At 42.5% G+C, this 20245-nt stretch overlaps 2 protein-coding genes across 2 annotated transcripts in view; one reads left to right on the forward strand and one right to left on the reverse strand.

The window, feature by feature from the left end:
- The window catches only part of LOC105069494 (olfactory receptor 10J1), a 233722-nt gene that overhangs the window by 183722 nt on the left and 29755 nt on the right, over positions 1–20245 (reverse strand). The window lies entirely within an intron of this gene.
- Positions 7106–7880, forward strand: APCS (amyloid P component, serum). Its single transcript, XM_045517108.1, is given in 5 exon segments — positions 7106–7169; positions 7273–7331; positions 7333–7511; positions 7513–7609; positions 7611–7880. Coding segments are annotated over 5 exon segments (669 nt in total).

The raw sequence follows: 20245 nt of genomic DNA on the forward strand, positions 1-20245 counted from the left end.
AAGGCACCCAGTGTGCCTGGGACACCTGACCTCCAGCAGTCTGTCGAAGACAGAGAAAACTCATAGGTGACCAAAATGTTACCTCAATCCTAATTCTGAGGTTAAAAATATGACAAAAGTTTAAGACAGAAAATGGAAAGATTGGCCTTGAAGTTGAATAAGTCACTTATTTCCAAAACATAGGAGGGTGTAAAGATAGATGTTATCATACTTAAGCTTTTACAACTTTTTTTTTTTTGCTCTAACAGTGGAGGTACACAAAAATTTCTTAATTAAACACGTAACCACCCATCCAAGAAAAAAAAGTGTAAGATATGAACAGAGAAGAGTTCTTCAGAAGAATAACTAGTGGGAAATCTCTAGTGGGAAAAGACAGAAATAAACTTTCAACTCCCACTCAACTGGCAGCAAGGAAAATTTGGCATTTCTGGGTTTAATTTATTGGAAATTGCAGTTCACACTTAGAGAAAAACAATCAAAGTCACTCGCCCAGAATTAGCCACCATCACTCCAAATAGCTACCACACAGCCACTATGGAATAAACAATTCTCAAAGGCTTTTGAGGGACAAGAAGATAAATTCTTAACAAGAGGAGTTCCGGATGAAGGCACCATTCCTTGAGAAGAGACACCTGTCTATTCTCCCTTTACTCTGCTCCCAGGGTTGCAATAACATAGTTTAAAAAGATCTTTGTTTACTCCTACAAAAGTAAAGGATACTCCACCTAAATACACACTATTTAAGTGGTCAATGGGGATGAATTCATGGAAAGAAGAGCCTCTCTCACTGCAACTATTTTTCAATCAGCAAATGGTTAAGGAAAGTTTTTCTGAAATGCCTATTAAGGATCGTATAACTGAAATCACGGACATGGGCAAAATCTCAAGTGGTCCCTGGGATCCTTTAACTGAAATCACTGCTGACATCATCACTGGGTCTGCTCCACTCGCAGATGGAAGTCAAGTACCAAGCGGCCGGGTAAAGTGGGAGCCAGGAGGATTTTCAATCACAATGATCCTGCAGAAGTCGTCATAGTGCTCCTGTAGTGTTGCCCGTCTCTACAGTAATGTGCACCCTGAGCAGAAATCCTAGCTTCTGCCTTCTTTTATTATTATTTGTTTTAACACCTTTATTGTGGTGTGGTTCTTGTACAGTGAACTACACATATCTCAGATGTACACTTCGACGAATTCTGATAGATGTATACACCTATGAAACCACCACCACAGTCAAGATAGCTAACATTTCCATCACTCCCCAAGAGGTGCAATTTCAAATTCCCAATCTATCCCTTCCCACTCTCTTTACCTCCTGGTAACTGTAAGTTTGTTCTCTATATCTGTGAGTCTGTTTCTTTCGTAGGTAAGTTCATTTGTGTCCTTCTGCCTTCCTTCTGGAGCATCAGAAGAAGAGCAGGGTAAGTTCTTGAACCAATTCAAGACATAGCTTTCTATTTGGTCTACTTGTGAGATGTGAAATGTTTGTAAGCAGGAAAAACACTGGCCAGGACTAAACGTCTCCTGATGAAATGAGTCAATCTATTAAGAAATGCTTCTGTCCACAGCTCTGTACATGGTATCCTTGGCCTCTGTGTACCTCAGACTGTAAACAACAGGGTCCATCAGTACAGTGATGATGGTGTAGGTTCCCAAGAGGCAGTATATTTTCCATTGAATTGACCAGCTTGGGACGGAGGTAGGTAATAGAGGCACAACTGTACGAGACAATGACCCCAGTGAGGGGGGAGGCACAGGTGGTAAAGCCCCAAGATGAAGCAATCCTAAGCATGGTGGAGGTGATAAGGATATTGATGCAGGAGATGTACACCAAGCTCATGGACATCTTAACATGTGTAGGGGAAGTAAAATATTATTTGTTTCGTGGATATAAGTGCCCGTGCAGGAGAGTTCCATGGCAGGAAGGAGGTCACAAAAGAAATGGGCCACTACATCAACATTAAAAAACAACTCTTAAATGATAAATGCTGGAAAAGCTATGGAGAAAAGGGAACCCTTCCACACTGTTGGTGGGAATGTAGTTTGGTGCAGTCATTATGGAAAATAGTATGGAGATTCCTTAAAAAACTGAAAATAGATTTACCTCATGATCCAGCAATTCCATTCCTGAGCATATATTTGGAGGGAACTCTAATTCAAAAAGATATATGCACCTCAATGTTCATAGCAGCACTATTTACAACAGCCAAGACATGGAAGCAACCTAAATGTCCATTGATAGATGACTAGACAAAGTTGTGGTGTGTATGTATGTATGTATGTATGTATATATGTATGTATGTATATATGTGTGTGTGTGTGTGTGTAATGGACTACTACTCAGCCATAAAAAAAATAAAATAATGCCATTTGCAGCAACATGGATGGGCCTAGAGATCATCACTCTAAGTGAAGTAAGCCAAAAAGAGAAAGATAAATACCATTTGATATCACTTATATGTGGAATTTTTTTTTAAAAGGATACAAATGAACTTATTTACAAAACACAGACTCACAGACATAGAAAAACTTATGGTTACTGGGGGTAAAGGAGGTGGGGAGTGATAAATTGGGAAATCGAGATTTGTAGATACTAACTACTATTTATATAATAGATAAACAACAAGGTCCTACTGTATAGCACAGGGAACTATGTTCAATAGCTTATAGTAACCTATAATGAAAAGGAATATATATATGTAACATGAATCACTATGCTGTACACCCAAAATTAACACATTATAAATTGACTATACTTTGATAAAAACAAAAAAATAAAATAAAATAAAAAGAAATGGGCCACCAGTGTCTGAGGAGTATAAATTGAACCTGGATGACATCTAGACAACTGCTATGCCCAGGCTAACACTAAAAGCCTCACACACCAACTGGGCACGCACCTTCTTATTCACAGGCTCTACACCTCAGGGATTTTCACACGACCACATAACAATTGCTGGTGGTCAAGATGACAAAGAACAGGAATACTGTTCTGAGACAGGAGGCTGGAGAGTATTGTGGAACGAGGATCAGTATACACAGTCCGTGAAGGAGCCTGTGTGCTCAGGAAGGACACAGACAACGTGGGTCAAGCCACAGTGGTGGCATTCCCTGATGCAGTTAAGAGATGCATGAGGCACTCACAAAGCTGAAGACACCTGGCAAGGTGAACTCCATCAGCTTTTGCGAGGTTCTTTCTCTGCATTCTGCAGTTTTAAGGATGTGAATTAAATGGGTGAACATGGGAAGTCGCTTGTTCCGACATGGGCTCTAAGTCACGCAGAAACACGGCATATGGAAAGACAAGATGACAAGAGTGAAACAAGGTAGCTCTAGCTAAGACCTCTGCCAGCCACACAAGTGAGAAATCTGCACCTGTTTCTTTAATGCATGTATTCTCTGTCACTACAGACTGATATCTTCCTATACGGAGAGAAGGGAATGTCTCAACATTCTCAAGACACAGACTTACACTGAGTCCCTGCCATTGTATTTTTTCTTCTGTTCACAGCTCCTCCCCCAGAAGCTATTCTCACAAAGGGACTGTGAACAGCAAGGAGATGGTTGTAGCCAGTGGGTTCCAAGGAATTAAAAAAAAATTTAATGCATAAAAGTCCATTTAGCAATTAAGGTAAATTTTATAAATATTATGAAGATGGGTGATTCAAAATAAGTAAATGCTAATTTAGGGATGTAGGGAAGGATAAAGACTGCGAAATAGATACTGTGCCATTCTACAGAGGCGTTACAGCTGAATTCTGAGTTCAGAAGCGAGATTTCTTTGAGGTAGCATGGTCTAGATAGAGGACTGAACCCAAAAGTAGAAGATGGCAAATTTACCAGGGGATTTCTTTTATAAATGAACCCTGAAATTAGGAACAAGAGAACCGAGACCAAAGAGAAGACTCCTGAGTATCCACAGGATCTGGAAAGGGAGAGGCCACTCTGTGACTGTCAGAATTCGGAATGGGAGGTAGGAGTCTGTCAGCAGTCTGGAGCCTGGCATTTAGAGTCTGAAATAGCTACTTTGGTGGAAAGGTCAGTCATAATCTCAGGTGAACACTGATTTTTCTCTGTCACTAGGTGAAATGTTATGGGGTGGGAAGCAGAGACACAATAGTCTCTCTGTCAAAAACAGACAATCCATAATCTGTACGGGAAATACACATTGCATCCTGAGTCCCCTGCAGAAATTTTGCTTCTTTCCTTTTGTTCCTTGTCAGAATTACTGAACCTGAGGAAACAGGTTCCTAAGGAAGGGAACACTCCCTTTTTCTGCCTCCATCAACCCCTGCAATCTGGCTTCTGCCATGCTCACTTTAAGGGAATTGCTCTTTCAAAGGTCACTGATGAAGTTTTTATTGCTAAATCCAGCATCCCTTCTACTTAGATCTCTCTAAAGCATTTAATACCACTGGACACTGCCTTCTGGAAACTTAACGCTAACTTAGTTTCCTTGACAGTGTACACAACAACCTTCTCTCTGCCAGACACTCTTTTTAAATCTCTCTGAACTCCTTCCTTGCTTCCAACCCCACAAACATGAGTTGCTCCCTCAAATTAGTACGTGGTTCCCTGACCTTTTCTCTCTTGCCCCTTCCACTGAAAGAGATAATTTTTGTTTCATCACCATTTATATGTTGATTCCTCTGAAATCTGTATTTCTAATTCCAAGTGGCACTCACATGTTTCAAATTCTCTACCAGCCTTTTTTATATGTAGGTCGTACTATCATTTCAAATGTAACATTTTTGGAACCAAACTTATCTGCCCTCTACCTCTTCCAAATGAACTTCCTCTCAATTGCTTTATCTGCACTAAAAGCACCATATTTTTCCAAATCATATACAATCAGAAATCTGGGATAAAATCTAATGTGGTTCCCTATTCTATGTATCTTTATTTTCTAAATCTCAGATTTGTCCTTTTTTCTTTTACCATAAGACCCTGCCATCAGTCTAAGATTCGGTGCCTTTGATTTTATACAATCACATATCAGGGTGATAATCAGTTACTCTTGATGTCTCCCTTGCCTCTTTCCATCTATTACAAATAAATGCTCTTAAGTTCCCTTATGGTCAACAGAATACATGGCAAATAATTCTGTATTAGCACCAAAATCCTCTTCTCTTTTCCTACAGTGTGTTTTTTCTCCTTCAGTCTCTTCCTACCCAGCCTTTCCCACTGGGTACTGTGACTGTATGTCTTCCATAAATACCTAAGGCCTTAGAAGGTACCTTTCAAGTATTCTTTAATCCATCGGGTAACCTTCAGTAAGGTCTCACATCTCTGACTTTTCCTGACTTGAGTTTATGCCGTGTCCTCTCCTCCCATCCTCTCTGAAGGCAATCTCCACCGCGTGCCAGCTGATGTTACCAGCACAACACTACTTGAGGCACACTGGTGGCCCCACTTCTACCCAACACATGCCATCTTTCCTCTCCTACCCTCAACCCTTCCAGAGCCACCCAGACAGGAACGACTGCCTCTCACCCGAACTCCCACTGGCCGGGGGGCACCCAGGAGCCTCTCAGCAACCATGGGGATTGGTTCACCTTCAGAGCTCCACCCACTTCGAAAGACCCCAGATTCATTTTCCTATATTCTAACATCAGAATTCTCCTTTCTACAACAGAAAGAATCCTCAGTTTCCTTTTTGACCACTGCTGAAGCTCGGGCTGTTCTCTTCCAAGGCCTAGGAAACATATTCCAGAGATGGAAACCTCAAGAGCAGAAGGAGGCCCCACCTCCCTTCCCCATATAAGGGGATTACCACCTGGGATTTAGATTAGAAAAAATTAGAGAACGGGAACTACCCAGAGCTGAGGGTTAGAAGGATACTTTGAACAATGGTAGGGAAAGGGAAGTCTTGGTGGCAGTTCTCATGTTGACGAAAAGGCTGATCAGAAGGTCTGGCATGAGCTGAGAGAAGAGGCAATGAACAAAAGACTGGACGGAAGGATGAGAATGAAGATTCCATACAATCTAGGGATAGGAAAGAAGGAATATAATGTAGCTGGAAAGAAGGGCTTCAGTTAGATACCTTAGGGGCTGAGCAGGTTTGAGTGGTGGCTAATAGTGTGACATTTTAAGTACTAGCAGAGGGAATGGAGATGGAGGTCACTGGGGTTGTGCCCGGGTAAGTCACCACTGAATCCCCAGCACCTACTGTAGTGCCTGGGAATTAGCGAATCAACGTGAGTGTCACGCATTAATCAGGTCATCACCAAAGATTAATGTAAAGGAACCCTCAATGTCTAGGGACACAAAGAGGAGAGGAAAGCCAAGTAAGATGCTAACATCTCTGTGGATTGTAAGGTTACCAGGAAAAGAAGTCGTAATGAGGAATGGGAAAATCTGGCATAAGGAAACACCATGGTAGTCAAAAGGAAAAGAGCTGAGTAATAGTAGCTGAACACGCTCAACTTCAGGGAGACAGAAAGTACATCCTCTAGTATCTCACTCCCCTCAGCAAGGACAAGGACCTATTACTCAATACTGAATTAATCAAAATTAATTACTGAAGGGACTTTTCAGGTTCTTCAGCAGAAACCAGAATCCCAGAACGTTCCAGAAACAAACGGCCACTTCACAGAAAGATTAAAAGGAAGAAAAGGCCTTGCACCCACAGCCCACAAGAGGCCTAAGCTCAGAAAGACTCCCCACCACCACCCACATAGCATCAGACAGAGGGACCTCTGGAGATTGGAGTTCCACCCTCCTGACGTGGCCAGCATGGCCTGACATGGCCTCTCATCTCATCCTGAACACCGCAGGTCTATCCCATTCTTTTCCCCGCACCAGAATCTGGGCCATCAGGGGTTGGAGCTCTGGCAGTCCCCTGTATCTAATAAATAACTCCCATTGATTTTCTGGCCCACCCTTCCCCACCAGCAGCTCTGATCAGCGGCACCTGGGGACAGGCCTGGACAATCACTGACACATTATTGGTGCTCTCCATCCCCCATCCCCACCCAGAGGTGCATATAAACCCTAAACAGCCTGAGGTCTGAGATTGTGAATCTCAGAAGCTGGGTGAGCAACCACTGTGTTATCTGTACTATCATCCTGGTCACTGCTGCTGCTAAAACAGCCCTAGGCCAAGAACATGAACAAACTGCTGCTTGGGGTCTCTGTCCTCACCAGTCTCCCAGAAGCCTTTGCTCAGACAGGTAGGGTGGTCAGGGGACAGTCAAGGAGAGTGAGATAAGAGATTGAACGTGATTCTTTCCCCCGCATTTATGAAAGTCACTGTATTTCTCTCCCTACCCACAGACCTCAATGGGAAGGTGTTTGTGTTCCTTGGAGAATCTTCTAGAGACCGCTGTGAATTAGCTCATAAAGCTGAAGAAACCTCTATAGAATTTTACCTTGTGTTTTCAAGCCTACAGTGGCCTCTCCTGTGGCTACAGCCTCTTCTCCTACAGCATCCAGGGAAAGGATGATGAGATACTAATTTTTAAAGAAAGAATTGGAGAGTACACTCTATACATCGGAAGAACCCAAGCTACCACCAGTTATCGAAGAGCTCCCCAGCTCAGCGCACATCTGTAACAACTGGGTGTCTTCCTCAGGCATCATCAAATTTTGGGTCAATGGGAAGCCACTGGTGAAAAAAGGGCCTGAGACAAGGTTATTTTGTGGGCGCTCACTCCAAGATTGTCCTAGGACAAGAGCAGGATGCCTGTGGAGGAGGGTTTGATAAGAGCCAGCCCTCTGTGGGAGAGCCTGGGGATTTGTACATGTGGGACTCTGTGATGTCTCCAGACGAGATCCTGTCTGTGTATCAGGGCTCCCCCCTCAATCCCACTCTTCTGGACTGGTGGGCTCTGGACTATGAAGTGAAAGGATATGTTGTCGTCAAGCCCCTGGTGTGGGGCTGAGGTCTTGAACCAACAAGAGCACTTGAAAATGAAACCAACATCTAAGAGCTCTGCTCAAGGCAACTGGATACTAAATCCTAGACCTGAAGCTCTTTCTTCTTTGAGCTTCCTGCCTATATGTGTAATTTTAAAAAAATTATGCCACCTGCATTTGTTCAGTGCTTATTGTAATCCCAAACATTTTCTCTTATACCTACTTATTCGAAAATTGATGTTTTGTTATCCAGAAAAGTCAGGTTGCAAATTATGGGGAGGGAAATCTGTAAATAAGTAAAAGGATATGTCACAAAGCCAGAGCACTCAACGGGCAGCAGCAACACTTACAAGCTACTAAGAACCATTTTATTAACAACTCAAAATGTGTGTGGAGTAGCTAGAAATCCTTCTATTTGGTTTTCTAGCTACAAATCAACCAAAAACAGATCTGAGGTTATGCCAAGGAGACAACTATAATGAGACAAGTAAGCAACAGTTGCAAACTTGATAGCAAGTAATGAGATGGGGAAAAAAAAAAAAAACTAGCAGCAGCAGGGATAAAATCTATAAATGTGCAAGAGTCTGGAATCATTTGGGGTAAAGGCAAACAAGACTCTCAAAAATCCCCGTGGTGCCACATAACGCCTGACTATCCTGAAGGTATCAAGTATATTGCTTGTGTGAATTGCCAGTATAAAATTCTTCTATGGATTCCCACCTCACACAGGATGTAACTTAAACCTTTTAACATGACCTTACCCCCATAAGCTGGTCCCCACTTGCCTCTTTCAAAGTACAACTCTCAGCATAGCAATTGGCATCGCAATTATAACATTACAAAATAATTGTCAGATGTTATTATTAGTAGTTATTTTTATTATGAAAACCATGGAGCATAGTTTAGGGCACATCCTCAACAGATACGAAGTCCCTTCTCAGAGAAGCAAGGACCCCAAAGAAAATGTGGCTGCATATGAGAAATAAGGCAGGCTTTGCCCACAGGTAATGGAGCATGAAGCCAAGGGAAATCAGAAAGACAGCATCCAGTAGAGCTTCAGAATGATAATCAAGAGATTACTCCTAACTCATGTCCATTCACCCAGGATGGACAAAGAGGCAGGCACCAGACACAAAGAAGCAGGTCAGAGCACTTAGCAACATGAGTCCCCAGAGCTGGACTTACCAGGAAAGTCTATAAAGGACTCTTCCCTGATGAGAAGGCTCACAGCTTTCTCTGTGTTTTATACTGGAAACTCTGTGGAGAGGTATGAGGTTAAAGCAGTAAGGGCTCCTTGAGTTTGGAATATGCCTTCTTGAGCTGGGGTGAGGATAAAAAAAAATTGTCTTCACTAGGAAGCCCCAGTGTGGAGTCACCTTTGGAAAGCAACGTGGAGACTTTCTAGGTATTCATGGTACTTTGTCTTGTTTAGAAAGAATGGGTGTCCAAGAACATTCAGAAGGAAAACTGAAACATGACCTGAGTCACCTTGAATCCTTCCCCTGATATGACTAAATAGCTGGTTTACTTATAAACTAAACTCCACTTGTGTTCCAGAATTTTCCATTTAGGTTTTGTCTGGCTGTGGCCATTCTTCGGTGAGTTCAATATGGGAGATGTGTCGAGGTGCCACCATGCTCTGGGACGGTGGCAAAGGCACCTGCATCATGTCACATACAACCACAGGATCTGAAGCAAAACCAATCCAATGTTCCTGATAAGCAGCACTGATGTGCACTGTCTACAAGGGGCTAATCCAAGAGAAATCCTGGGTGAATGGACACATGAATTAGGAGTAATCTCTTTATTATCCTTCTGAAGCTCCACTGGATGTGTCTGGAGAGAGAAGGCAAAGGCAAACATAAAGCATTTCATCCAGAGCTCTGGCTGCTACAGCAACTTCTCAGTGTCACCTCATGGGGTTCTTGTGAGGATGAGATGTGACACCACCTACAAAGCACCGACTTGATATGTGTCCGGCACAGTGTAAGTGCTAAGTATCAGCTATGATGGAAGGAAGGTGAGAGTGACAATTACCACTTAACACTTCAAATCATCTGCCTTAGCTTCTTGGTATAGTCCTACAAATGCAAATATGCATGCTCTATTTCCAGGCCCTTCTCCCAAGCCTAATCCTTACCTAACCAAACCTGTGTACATCTCCTGCTAGTAGCAGAAATGAGATACACTCTTCCTCTAGATGCTGAGGGGCACCACATTCAACTTTTATACAAGTGCCTTGTCACCGACAGTTACTAGACAACGGCAACATACTAATATGGATTCAAAAGAACAAAAGACGGTGCCAAGTGACATTCAACACATATTTGAGCTGAGCTATCTTTCCCCAGGAAAAAAGTTAAGACCCAGGCCACGTGAGACCAAAGCTTGCCCAGAATGCCTTGGGTGATCCACCTCTAACGAGATCTCCTGGCTCATTTCTGGATTCAGGCATCACAGAGACCCACGGAATGCACAGCAAGTCTCTTGGTAAATTAACCCAGGAGACAAGAGCTAGACAGCAGGCATCCTCCTCGGAGAGTCTCTTCCAAATCAGACTTTAAAGGGGCAGCTCCTCGAAGGGCAGACGGGATCAATGTGAATGTGCCATCTTGTGCTTCAGCCAGAGTGCAGTGAACCATAAGTGACCTAATAATCTGACAAGGCTGACCTAGAACCTAGTAAGACTGAGTTTTGAAAGATACCAAGATTTCTTCCTGCAAAAAATGACACTCAGTTTTCTTGGCATTGCAGTGATCTCTTATAAATAAGTCATGATTGCCTGCTCTGCTCTAAAACCAAAAAAGAGCACAGGCAGATTCTACAGACTCAAGAAGGTGGGTGGCTTCCTTTGGGTATAAGAAGGCTTCTGTCCCAAAGAAAAGTCATCATTCTCCTGTTTATTCAAACAGTTCACATAATCATCAGTTTAAGAAGTCACCTCCTCCATTCCTGCCCCTTAAACCTATTTTATTTAATGAAAGGAAAGGAAAAGAAAGGACAGGATGGGAAGGGAAGTCTGTCAAAAAGACATTACCATTATTTTTTTTTAGCTGCACAACTCCTTTAAACACAAAATGTAATTATAGAGATTTAGCCCACCTTGCATATTTTAATTTTTAAAAACAGATTCTGTTTCTAGGCCCAGATTTTGCTTATAAAGATTTAGATATTTTTAAATACCCGTGGTTTTTGTCACAATTTCTTCCCTTTGCAAGTGGTACTTCCTCTACACTCAAATTGTGTTTTTCCCCTCTATTTTCTTTTTCTTTTTCCTCAAGTAGGAATTTTGGCTTCATGACTAAAACTTTGATGCATGAGCACATTTCAGTACTCTGATTCCCCCATAGGGTTTTTGTCCTTCTGGAGTGTATCAATCATTTTGAAAGTTCCTTTCTGTTCCATACTGTGCTTTTGAGATTATCTACTGGTGTGTCCCTTACACAGAAACACCCTTAGCACTCAGCCACAAAGAGGGCCTAGATTTGGGTGACAGAAGTGCAGCTGCCATGGTGCCCAAATGCAGTCACTTCCAGCTGGTCTGACTCAAAGGAGCAACCAGTAGGGGAAAAGGAGGTGGCCATCCAGTAACAAAACCATCCTTCAGTTCACTGACACTTCTTCTAACTGCTGAGAACTCATCCCAGCCAATCTCCACTGGTGGGACCGACCCACCCATTCCACACACTTCTTTGGTACCATGATGCTCTCTGTGATCTCTTCTCCCCTCTCAAAGTGAGTGCCGGCATCCGTCACTACCCATTGTCATTCATGTAGGAATGAAAGATGACCCCAGAGGACTCACCGTGTGATTCACTCCCACATCCCACACTTTCCTGTCTCTTTTACTGGGGCCTCCCTCACCTCCAGGGGCAGTCACAGCCCTCTGTTTGTCATTTCAGTCATACATTCCTTGATAGTAACAATTTGGGATTGCTCCTGCACTTCAAAAAGAAACAGGTTAAAAAGCGAGGTAGAAGGTAATTGCCCTTTATCTATAATTTTAATCCTTAGTGCTAAAACAGCCCTGGATGCTAAAACAGCCCTGGAGACATTGCAAGATGGAGTAAACTGCATACTAGAACTCCTGACGTAGAGAGCAATGGTCAAGGTGAGCAGAAGACATCTACTCTACTCTAGGACGTACAGCTAGCCACCAAAGTGTACTTTACCGAGGGTGAATCCCAATTACTTTAGGACTCGTTTGTTTATTTTGGCTAAAGGTAATGAGGTTTGGGCTGGGCCTGAGTTCCTCAGGCAGGAGAAAGGATCGCTCCCCCTAGTGGCAGTGCTTCACCCTTCTTCCACACACTACCCACCTTTCTTCTAAAATAAATACTAATATGGAAAGGACACTGCTTTGAACATTTGCATCATGTGCTCACAGGTGTCTTGAGCTGGTCTTTTTGCATTTGTTTCCCCAAGTTCTAAGAATATCTTGCCTTAATATAGTCTTTCATTGTCCAGTCTAGTTCAAATGTGCACCACTGGCAATAAACTAACATCTTCCCCACCTTTTTTCCTGGGCAATGGACCTGGTCCATATTTCCAGGTCATTAGCCATCCTGTTTACACCTTTATAATTTATTCAAACAAAGTAACTTCATATTTACCCAAAGCATACTTATAACAAATCCGTGGCTGGTCTGGGATGAAAGCAGCAGTTTTCAGGCTCTAAAGATACCAGGGATTTTTTTGCCTCTTCCTGACTGAATTCGGCTTAGTATTTTCTTCTTATCCCCTACTCCAAATATGTCTACAGATTGCCTGGCTCAGTATCTCTTTAACCATTTTTTTGTCACTCACTGCAACAGGCTCACCAGAAAAGGGAAAATGCATATTCGAGCTGCTGTTCTCACCAATGACATGTTGACAAAGTTCTGTTTTGCTTACTCCCTGAAACCAGGCTTGCTAGCCCAAGATGCTACTGAAACTGACGAGTACGTCATTAGTGACCTCCTTCTTACTCAATCTAATATCTGTTTTCAGTTGTCATCCTCTTTGAGTTCTCGAAACCATCTCTAAGCTATACTTTTATGCAAAAATTAAAATAATTTAAAATAAGGGCCATAATCCTCACTGTCAATACAGCAGTGTAAAAAGACGGAGTTTCCTGTACTTTCATACCTACCCCAGCGTAATGGTTAACTCACGACAACATCAGGTGTATATTCTTTCAGATTTTTCTGCATACATAAATATTTGTATGCATTCACACACATGTGCGCATGCATGCACACACACATTTTTAACCACACAGCAGCACACCATAGGACTGTTCTTTAATTGTTAAGTCACAGAGGCCCTTCCACAGGAGTGAGAGCTCTAAGCCCCACATCAGGCTCCCCAGCTCGGGTCCTGGCACTGGGAAGAGAAGGAGACCCCAGGACATCTGGTTTTGAAGGCCAGGAGGGCTTTGTTCTGGGAGCCTCACGGGACTGGGGGAAACGGAGACTCCATTTCCTTGAGAAGTGTACGCGGAAACTCACATGCACCAGGTCCAAGGACAGGGGCAGTGATTTTATAGGAACTTGGGCCAGACCTGCCTGCTGGATTTGGAGGGTCTCCTGGGGACATGGGGGACGGCTGCGGCTCACTCAGGGGACATAAAAGCTGCTGGCAGACATTACATGAGTGTTCATCTACATGAGTTTTCCTAGAGGCTGACACCTTGATTGGATCATTAGCACCAAGACCTAGTCCCACCCAACAGCCTGTAGGGAAGCCTCAGACCAAACAACATACAGGGTGGGAACACAGCCACACCCATCACCAGACTTCCTAAGCCATAAGGCCTCTAGACACAGCCCTACCCACCAGAGGTCCAGGACCAAGTTTCACCCAGCAGTGGGCAGGCACTGGCTCCTCCTGCCAGGAAACCTGCATAAGCCTCTAGTCCAGCCTCATCCACCAGGGGCAGATACTAGAAATAAGAAAACAATAATCCCAAAGCCTGTGGAAGGAATCCACAAACACATGAAACTGCTTCTTGATAGCTAAGTATATTGAACCGAGTGTCCGCGGCCCTCCTGTGCTGTGAAGCATCCAGGTTCTGTTTCTGCCTCTGTCTGAAAGAGCTCACAGAGTCCTCTGATTTGGAAGTTTGGTGTTTTTCTTTTGTGATGCTTCTTTCTCCGTTCTTGTTTTCGAGATATCAGTGTGCTACCTGAGCTGTCAGTGTGCTGCGTGATAGCAGCAACCCTTCTTTCTTACATGCTGTTCCCAACTTGCGGTGGAGTAGAAAAGGGTGAACCACATACACAATTGCCTGGAAAGCAGCCTCCTTGAGCGACAGCACTGTATGGGGGTAAAGAGTAAGAATCTGGAATCAGACTGCATAGCTTCTAATTTTACCTCTGCCACTCACTAGACATTCTCACCCCCTATGCATGTATTTCCAAATGTTTTTAGTGGGGCAGTGATAGTACCTAGGGAGGTAGGTATCACTATTCCCATTTTTATAGCTGGACTTTAGCAAAGTTAAGTAAAATTTAATCAACTTAGTAAAGGTATATTGCATGCTAAACACTGCTAGACACTGGGGCTAGAGTAATATTAAGATACCAGAAAACTTGCCTTCATGATGCTAGGAGGGGTGTCCAAAAATTAAGCAAGTAGTTACAAAAAAAATGATAAATTTTATGATGAGAGAAATATGGGATGCTATGGGAACACACATTGGTGGGTTGTAACCAAATATAAGGGTCAGGAAGTAGAGTTTAAGCTTAAGATCTGAAGGCCCAGTAGGCATCAACAGGACAAAAGGTTGGAGAAAGATCCGGAAAAGCAACACCAAAAATATATTCCAGGCAGATGAAGCAGCATTTGCAAAGGTATGTAAGAGACAATTGGAAAAAACTGTGAAAACTTTAACAGAGCTGGAATATAGAATTCATGGGACACAGACATAAGAGCGAATTGAAAAGTTGGTAGCAATCACGTGATGGACTTTAAAACCCATACTAAAGAGTACGTATCCTGAAGACATGACATGATTTATTCGTACTGCAGAAGTTCACTCTGCCAGCAGATGGAGGAAAGGGACTCCAGAAGTGCAAGACTGGCAAAAATACTGACTAGGAAGCTATTATGGGACCACAAAAGACAAGCGATAGTAGACTGGGCTGGTGTGGAGGCAATTCTGATGGAGAGAAAGGGACAGACCTGAGAGATCTGTGGGAGGTAAGACTGACATTTCTTGGTTAAGGATTAAATATGGAGGATGGGGTGAGTAATGGATTCAAAGAGAACCCTGAAATTTCTGGCTTGGGCAACGAGGTGGACTGTGGTGCCCTTGACCAAGACAGGAAACCCTGAAAGGGGAGCAGGTTGGAGTGTGAAGGAGATGATGAGTTTGTGGATTTTTAAGGTTGAAGGGTCTGTAAGGCATTCAAGTGGAGACGTCCAGGAAGCAGTGGATCCACGGACCTGGAACTCAGGAGAGTGTTCTGAGATAGAGATACAGTATCTCTAACTATACAGATGGTCCTTCTTTAATGGGAATGAATGGATTCACCCAGGGAGAACATGCAGGAGAGAAGACCACCCAGGGTGGAGTGCTGAGGAGCGGCAGACAAGATGAGATCCTGATGCAAGGATGTGAGAGTGGCACTGACAATAAAATAACTATTAGCAAGAAGTGGGGAGGAGAGCAGTTCTCTGCTCCAGGTACCAAAGTCTTTAATGATTGATAAGTTCTTACATCCCCTGTAGATGAGAGAGAAAGCAGACAACAGTCTAGACCCGCAGATTTAACTGGCATTGAACCTGGGATCCAGCAGCTACTGTGCAGAAGAGTTCCTCTTACCATTCCCTCATTCCTTCATGGAAAGGGTCACACAGGTGTCCCCACTGATCTCTGTACCCTGAAAGCCACAAGTCTGACCATTACAGGGCCAGCAGAGGGGGTCTCAACTCAATAACTGAAAAAGGACAATTATGCACTCTGTCCCAAATAGCTTTAAAAGACAGGAAACAAATTCTACAGAACCTGGATGGAAACTAAAGGTGGGGGAGGAAAATCAAAATGTTTATACCCATCCAACTGTATTAAAAGTGATCAATAAACTGATTACACAGGAGTAGAATTTTGTAAAACTGTTTACCTCTCAATGGAATCTAATGATGTGAGATTTTGTTCAGCCTTCAGAAGTGAGAGCTTTGTACACATTTTCAAAACTTTTATTCAGATAAGCAGGGGACTGTACCTGCCATTTTACGGAAACTCAATAAACATTTGTTGAATGAGAACAAATGTGTGGATGAGGCTAGGCCTGACTGCAAGAAATGGGCAAACAATGAATGAGGCCAGGGTCTCAAGTGGCCTAAAACAAAGCCTTGTCTATATATGCAAGAATCCTTTGCTCTTACTTAGACAAGAAAAGATTTTCCCAACCAGGTCTGTAGGAAAGAGGGGAACAGAGGAGAGAAATTAAATTTATCTGATTATTTAGATGTGTTCCTTCTCAGGAGCCTGTATGATCAGGAGAACAAGAAATCAAAGACTCGGGTTTCATATCTGACACCCTTCCCATCTCTTTAATAGTACCTCTCTCCTGTCCCCAACCTAATAGAATTCCCCTATTTAAGGTACCATGAGACATCTGAGAACAGTCTCCAACCCCTATATCTCTGAGAAACCTTTGAGAACTAAGTCCTAAGAGGCAATAGGTAAAAAATGAAGCCTCCACAGAGGCGCTGAACCTGATATAAGCATTGGACCTGCCACGCTAGGAACAACAGGCAGCTTCCCCCAGTCCTCACCAGAGGCCCACATCTTCCCAGACCCAATTCAGAGGCTGCCCTCACAGGACTCTTTAAAGACTTAGCAAGGGTGTAGTTTGAGACCTTTCTGTATGGCTAATTAACATTCACAGTAAGAGACAAACTTGGACTTCTAAATTAAGTCTGTAAGTATTATTCTGTAGGTATCATAGGACAGTCTTTACGTAGCTGAAGATAAGACTCTAACAGGAGGTCCAGGGAAATTATTAACTTCCAATTCATAACAAATTACTATGTGATGAGTCTTCATCTGGAGACCAGCATCATCACTGGTTTTGACGCAGGTTGAGCCTGGATCTACAACTGTACCTTCCTGAGCCTTCTTCCTCTAGGGGAAGAGAAAAAACATGGCAAAGGAGGAAAGAACGTAAAGATGAACAAAATATAACACTATAAAATTTTTGTCTGTATACACATATATTTAAATATTTAGTCTTTTTTTTCCTTTTCTGTCATAGAAAGGTTGGCCCAAAAGGAACAAAAATATCTCTTCTTTTATTAATGACATTGGCTCTGTTTTAATATAGGCTATTGGAGTTCTTCCCAATGGGATAAAAGGGGCTGGAAGTGGGAGACGCAGGAAAGGAACAAGGAAAAGTAGAGAGTTCCGAAAACTGGGATCCAGAGAGAAAAGTGACTCAAGAGAAGAACCACTGCCCAGGAAGTGATGAGCCAAGCTGATTTGGAGAAGAAGCACAGGGAGGGAGGCGCACTGTTTGAGCACCAAGCGCACAGAGATGCCCTACAGGTAAACTGCTCAGCCTTCTCAAGAATGAGAAATTCACATGGCCCACACAGGGGTTCATGCCAAGTGATCTTCCAGTCCTCACCCAAAGAACCTTTGACCCGCCTGCATCTGTTCTGCACCTGCTGACCAGGGACAAGATCTAGTCTGACTGTGGCAAAGTATTAGACCATACCCTTTTAATCTATCCCCTGGTAACAGGCATTTAGTTCGGCATTAAGCTTTTTCTGTTACTAACAATGCTGCAGTGAATAAACCTCTTCATGCTATCTGTACACATGCCAGTATAAAGCAACACGGACAAATTCTAAGCACATAGAGCTTGATGGAAAAAGTAAGACACAATTAAATATATAATATCATAATTCCATAAACCTGAAAATGCATGCCTATAAAAACCAATAAATTTCTAAGACTACATGCAAAAAAGATATACATTAAAGACATTAGAATGATTATGGGGTGGTGGAAGAGAGCTAAATCATCTGTACTATAACAGGAAGTTAAGACATTAAATTTGATAAATCCATAAGTAGCACAGAAATAGAGAGGTAAATACCAGAAGATATAGCTAAATGAATTGCTTCTAGGAAATAGGACTTAGGGGTGACGAGGGATAAAGCAAGAAACTGTTGTTTTTCATTATAAGCTTTTTAGTATTGCTTGATTTCTAAACTATGGGCATGCATTACCTTAATAAGAGTAAAATTTGGAAATAAAAGTAATAAAAGTCAAAACAAAAAAATAGCCCTAAGGGCAAAAATACAGAAAATAATGTATTAAGATTTTGAATTTCAAATTCAATGGACAATGGAACTTTTTAGGGATTTAAATGTATATAAAATTAAATTTCCCTCTAGGAAAATTATATTACCACAGTAATAAATGAGACTGTACTTTCCTTCATATCCAGCATTAGAAATTAACTTTTTAAAAAGTCTTCATGGTAGGTTTCTGAAAAAAGTCAGGGAGTACTTATTTCTTCAAAATCGATATTTATGACATTACTCTCTAACACACACACACAATACCAGCCCAGCTACATAATTTTTGTGGCCCAGCAAAATGAAAATGCAAGGTCCCTTGTTCAAAAATTACTAAGAATTTCAGGGCAGCACTAGCAGAGCTTTAAACTAAAGTTCAAGGCCCTTCCAAGTACAGGTTTCGTACCTGAGGTTTGGTTATCAAAGAGGGATACTAATTGCCAAGGGCAAGACAGGGTCCTAATTCTTATTCCTGGAATGAACAAATCAGGTCACTGCAACAGGAAGCCAGAAGAGGGAGAATGAATGAATTAATTCAATCACCATTTCCTGGGGTTTCCTGATACAGAGCCCTTCTTCAAGGAGCTCACAATCAGACAAATATACTGATGCTGATAAACGTTCTAACAGTCAGGTCTGTGATACCATGGAAGCAGAGGGAAGCATACAGAAGGAAAGCATGGTGGGGAAGGGGGAGAAGGTGGAGTCTCTTACAGAAAGTGTGGGAGTGAGGAGAGGAAGGGGAGGGAGGAACTGAATACAAAAATACTGAAGAACCAAGCTGAATGAGCATGTTGTGTCAGGGGAGCAAGGAGACGCTCAGTGTCCCGGATGGTGTTTAAGATGCAGTATCAAGGACCAAAGCCCTGTGACCAGAACAGGGTGCCATGAAAAGATTACCAAATGTAGGGCATCATACAGGCAACCCGCCCAATGGGACCTGAATGTAGAGAAAGACAGGCAAGAAATTCTGCTGAGCGTCTTGCCTCAAGCCCAGAATCAAGATTCCAAATTTTCTAGGTAACAATACGGGGCCAAGACTCCAGACAGGGAATCAGAGACTGCACCTTAAAGTAAGACATCAACAGTAGAACGGATTTGAACAAGGAGCAAAGGTTGAGTTTTTTCCTTCCAGATTTCCCCGTGTCGCTCACATGGCTGAGAATTAACCCAGATACTGACATTCATGTGAATGTGCCACCAAAGCAGGCCAAGGTGGGCTGTACTCTTGAACCCAGCCTGCACTGATGCTGGAGCTTGGGTGCCTGCAACAGCAGAGATGTATCTTGCCAGATAAAAACATAAAGACTTCCATACGCTTCCCCTGGAAGCTCTGTCTGTCAGATAGGCAGCTTGTTGTCTTTTTTTTCCCCAATTGCATTTTTTTGTTGTTGTTTATGTCCAATGACTACATAAATTACTTAAGAGATGACTTAATCCATTACTGGCACCCTAGAACTTACTTGTTTTCAAAGACCTCAGGAGAAGTGGCCACAGGTTATGTTTGCTGCATAGTCATTTACACATAAATCATGTTTATGGAGGATTATCCTATATCATCTATTTGAATTTGTTTGTTACAAAACAAGATTCCCTCCAGGCCCAGAGTTTATGTATAAGTATCTTGTTCCTTTCAGCCTCTGATTGTCAGTACTACCCCCTACTTAACTTTCCCATTTTTTCTCCAAGTGCATTGCCTTCATGTATATATCATTTGCCGTCTTAATTCTTTGATAAAAAGCAGTATTTCCATGGTCTCTCATTCCTGGTGGGTCTTCTTCCCTGTGTTTTTCTTAGTTTGTACCATCACGCTGTTTTTGCTTGTATTTTTGAGACTTTCTTAATCTAGTATGTAGAAAGTTCCTTGATGGCATCATCCTTGCACAGAATGACCTCAGAGAAAGAAGAGTCTAACACATGGTGTGTGGACAACTACTGTGGTCAGAGTGGGAAAAAAGGACATGACTTGGTTAACTAATTCTATAATGGACCTGAGAATAATATACATACATAAAGTCACCTCCTAGCCTTCCACAAACCCAAACCATGGCTTATCCCTAAAGAAAAGACAGCAAAAGTGAATTTTCACCCTTCTGCA

This window comes from Camelus bactrianus, chromosome 21 (genome assembly GCF_048773025.1).
Source record: "Camelus bactrianus isolate YW-2024 breed Bactrian camel chromosome 21, ASM4877302v1, whole genome shotgun sequence".
Taxonomy (NCBI): Eukaryota; Metazoa; Chordata; class Mammalia; order Artiodactyla; family Camelidae; genus Camelus; species Camelus bactrianus.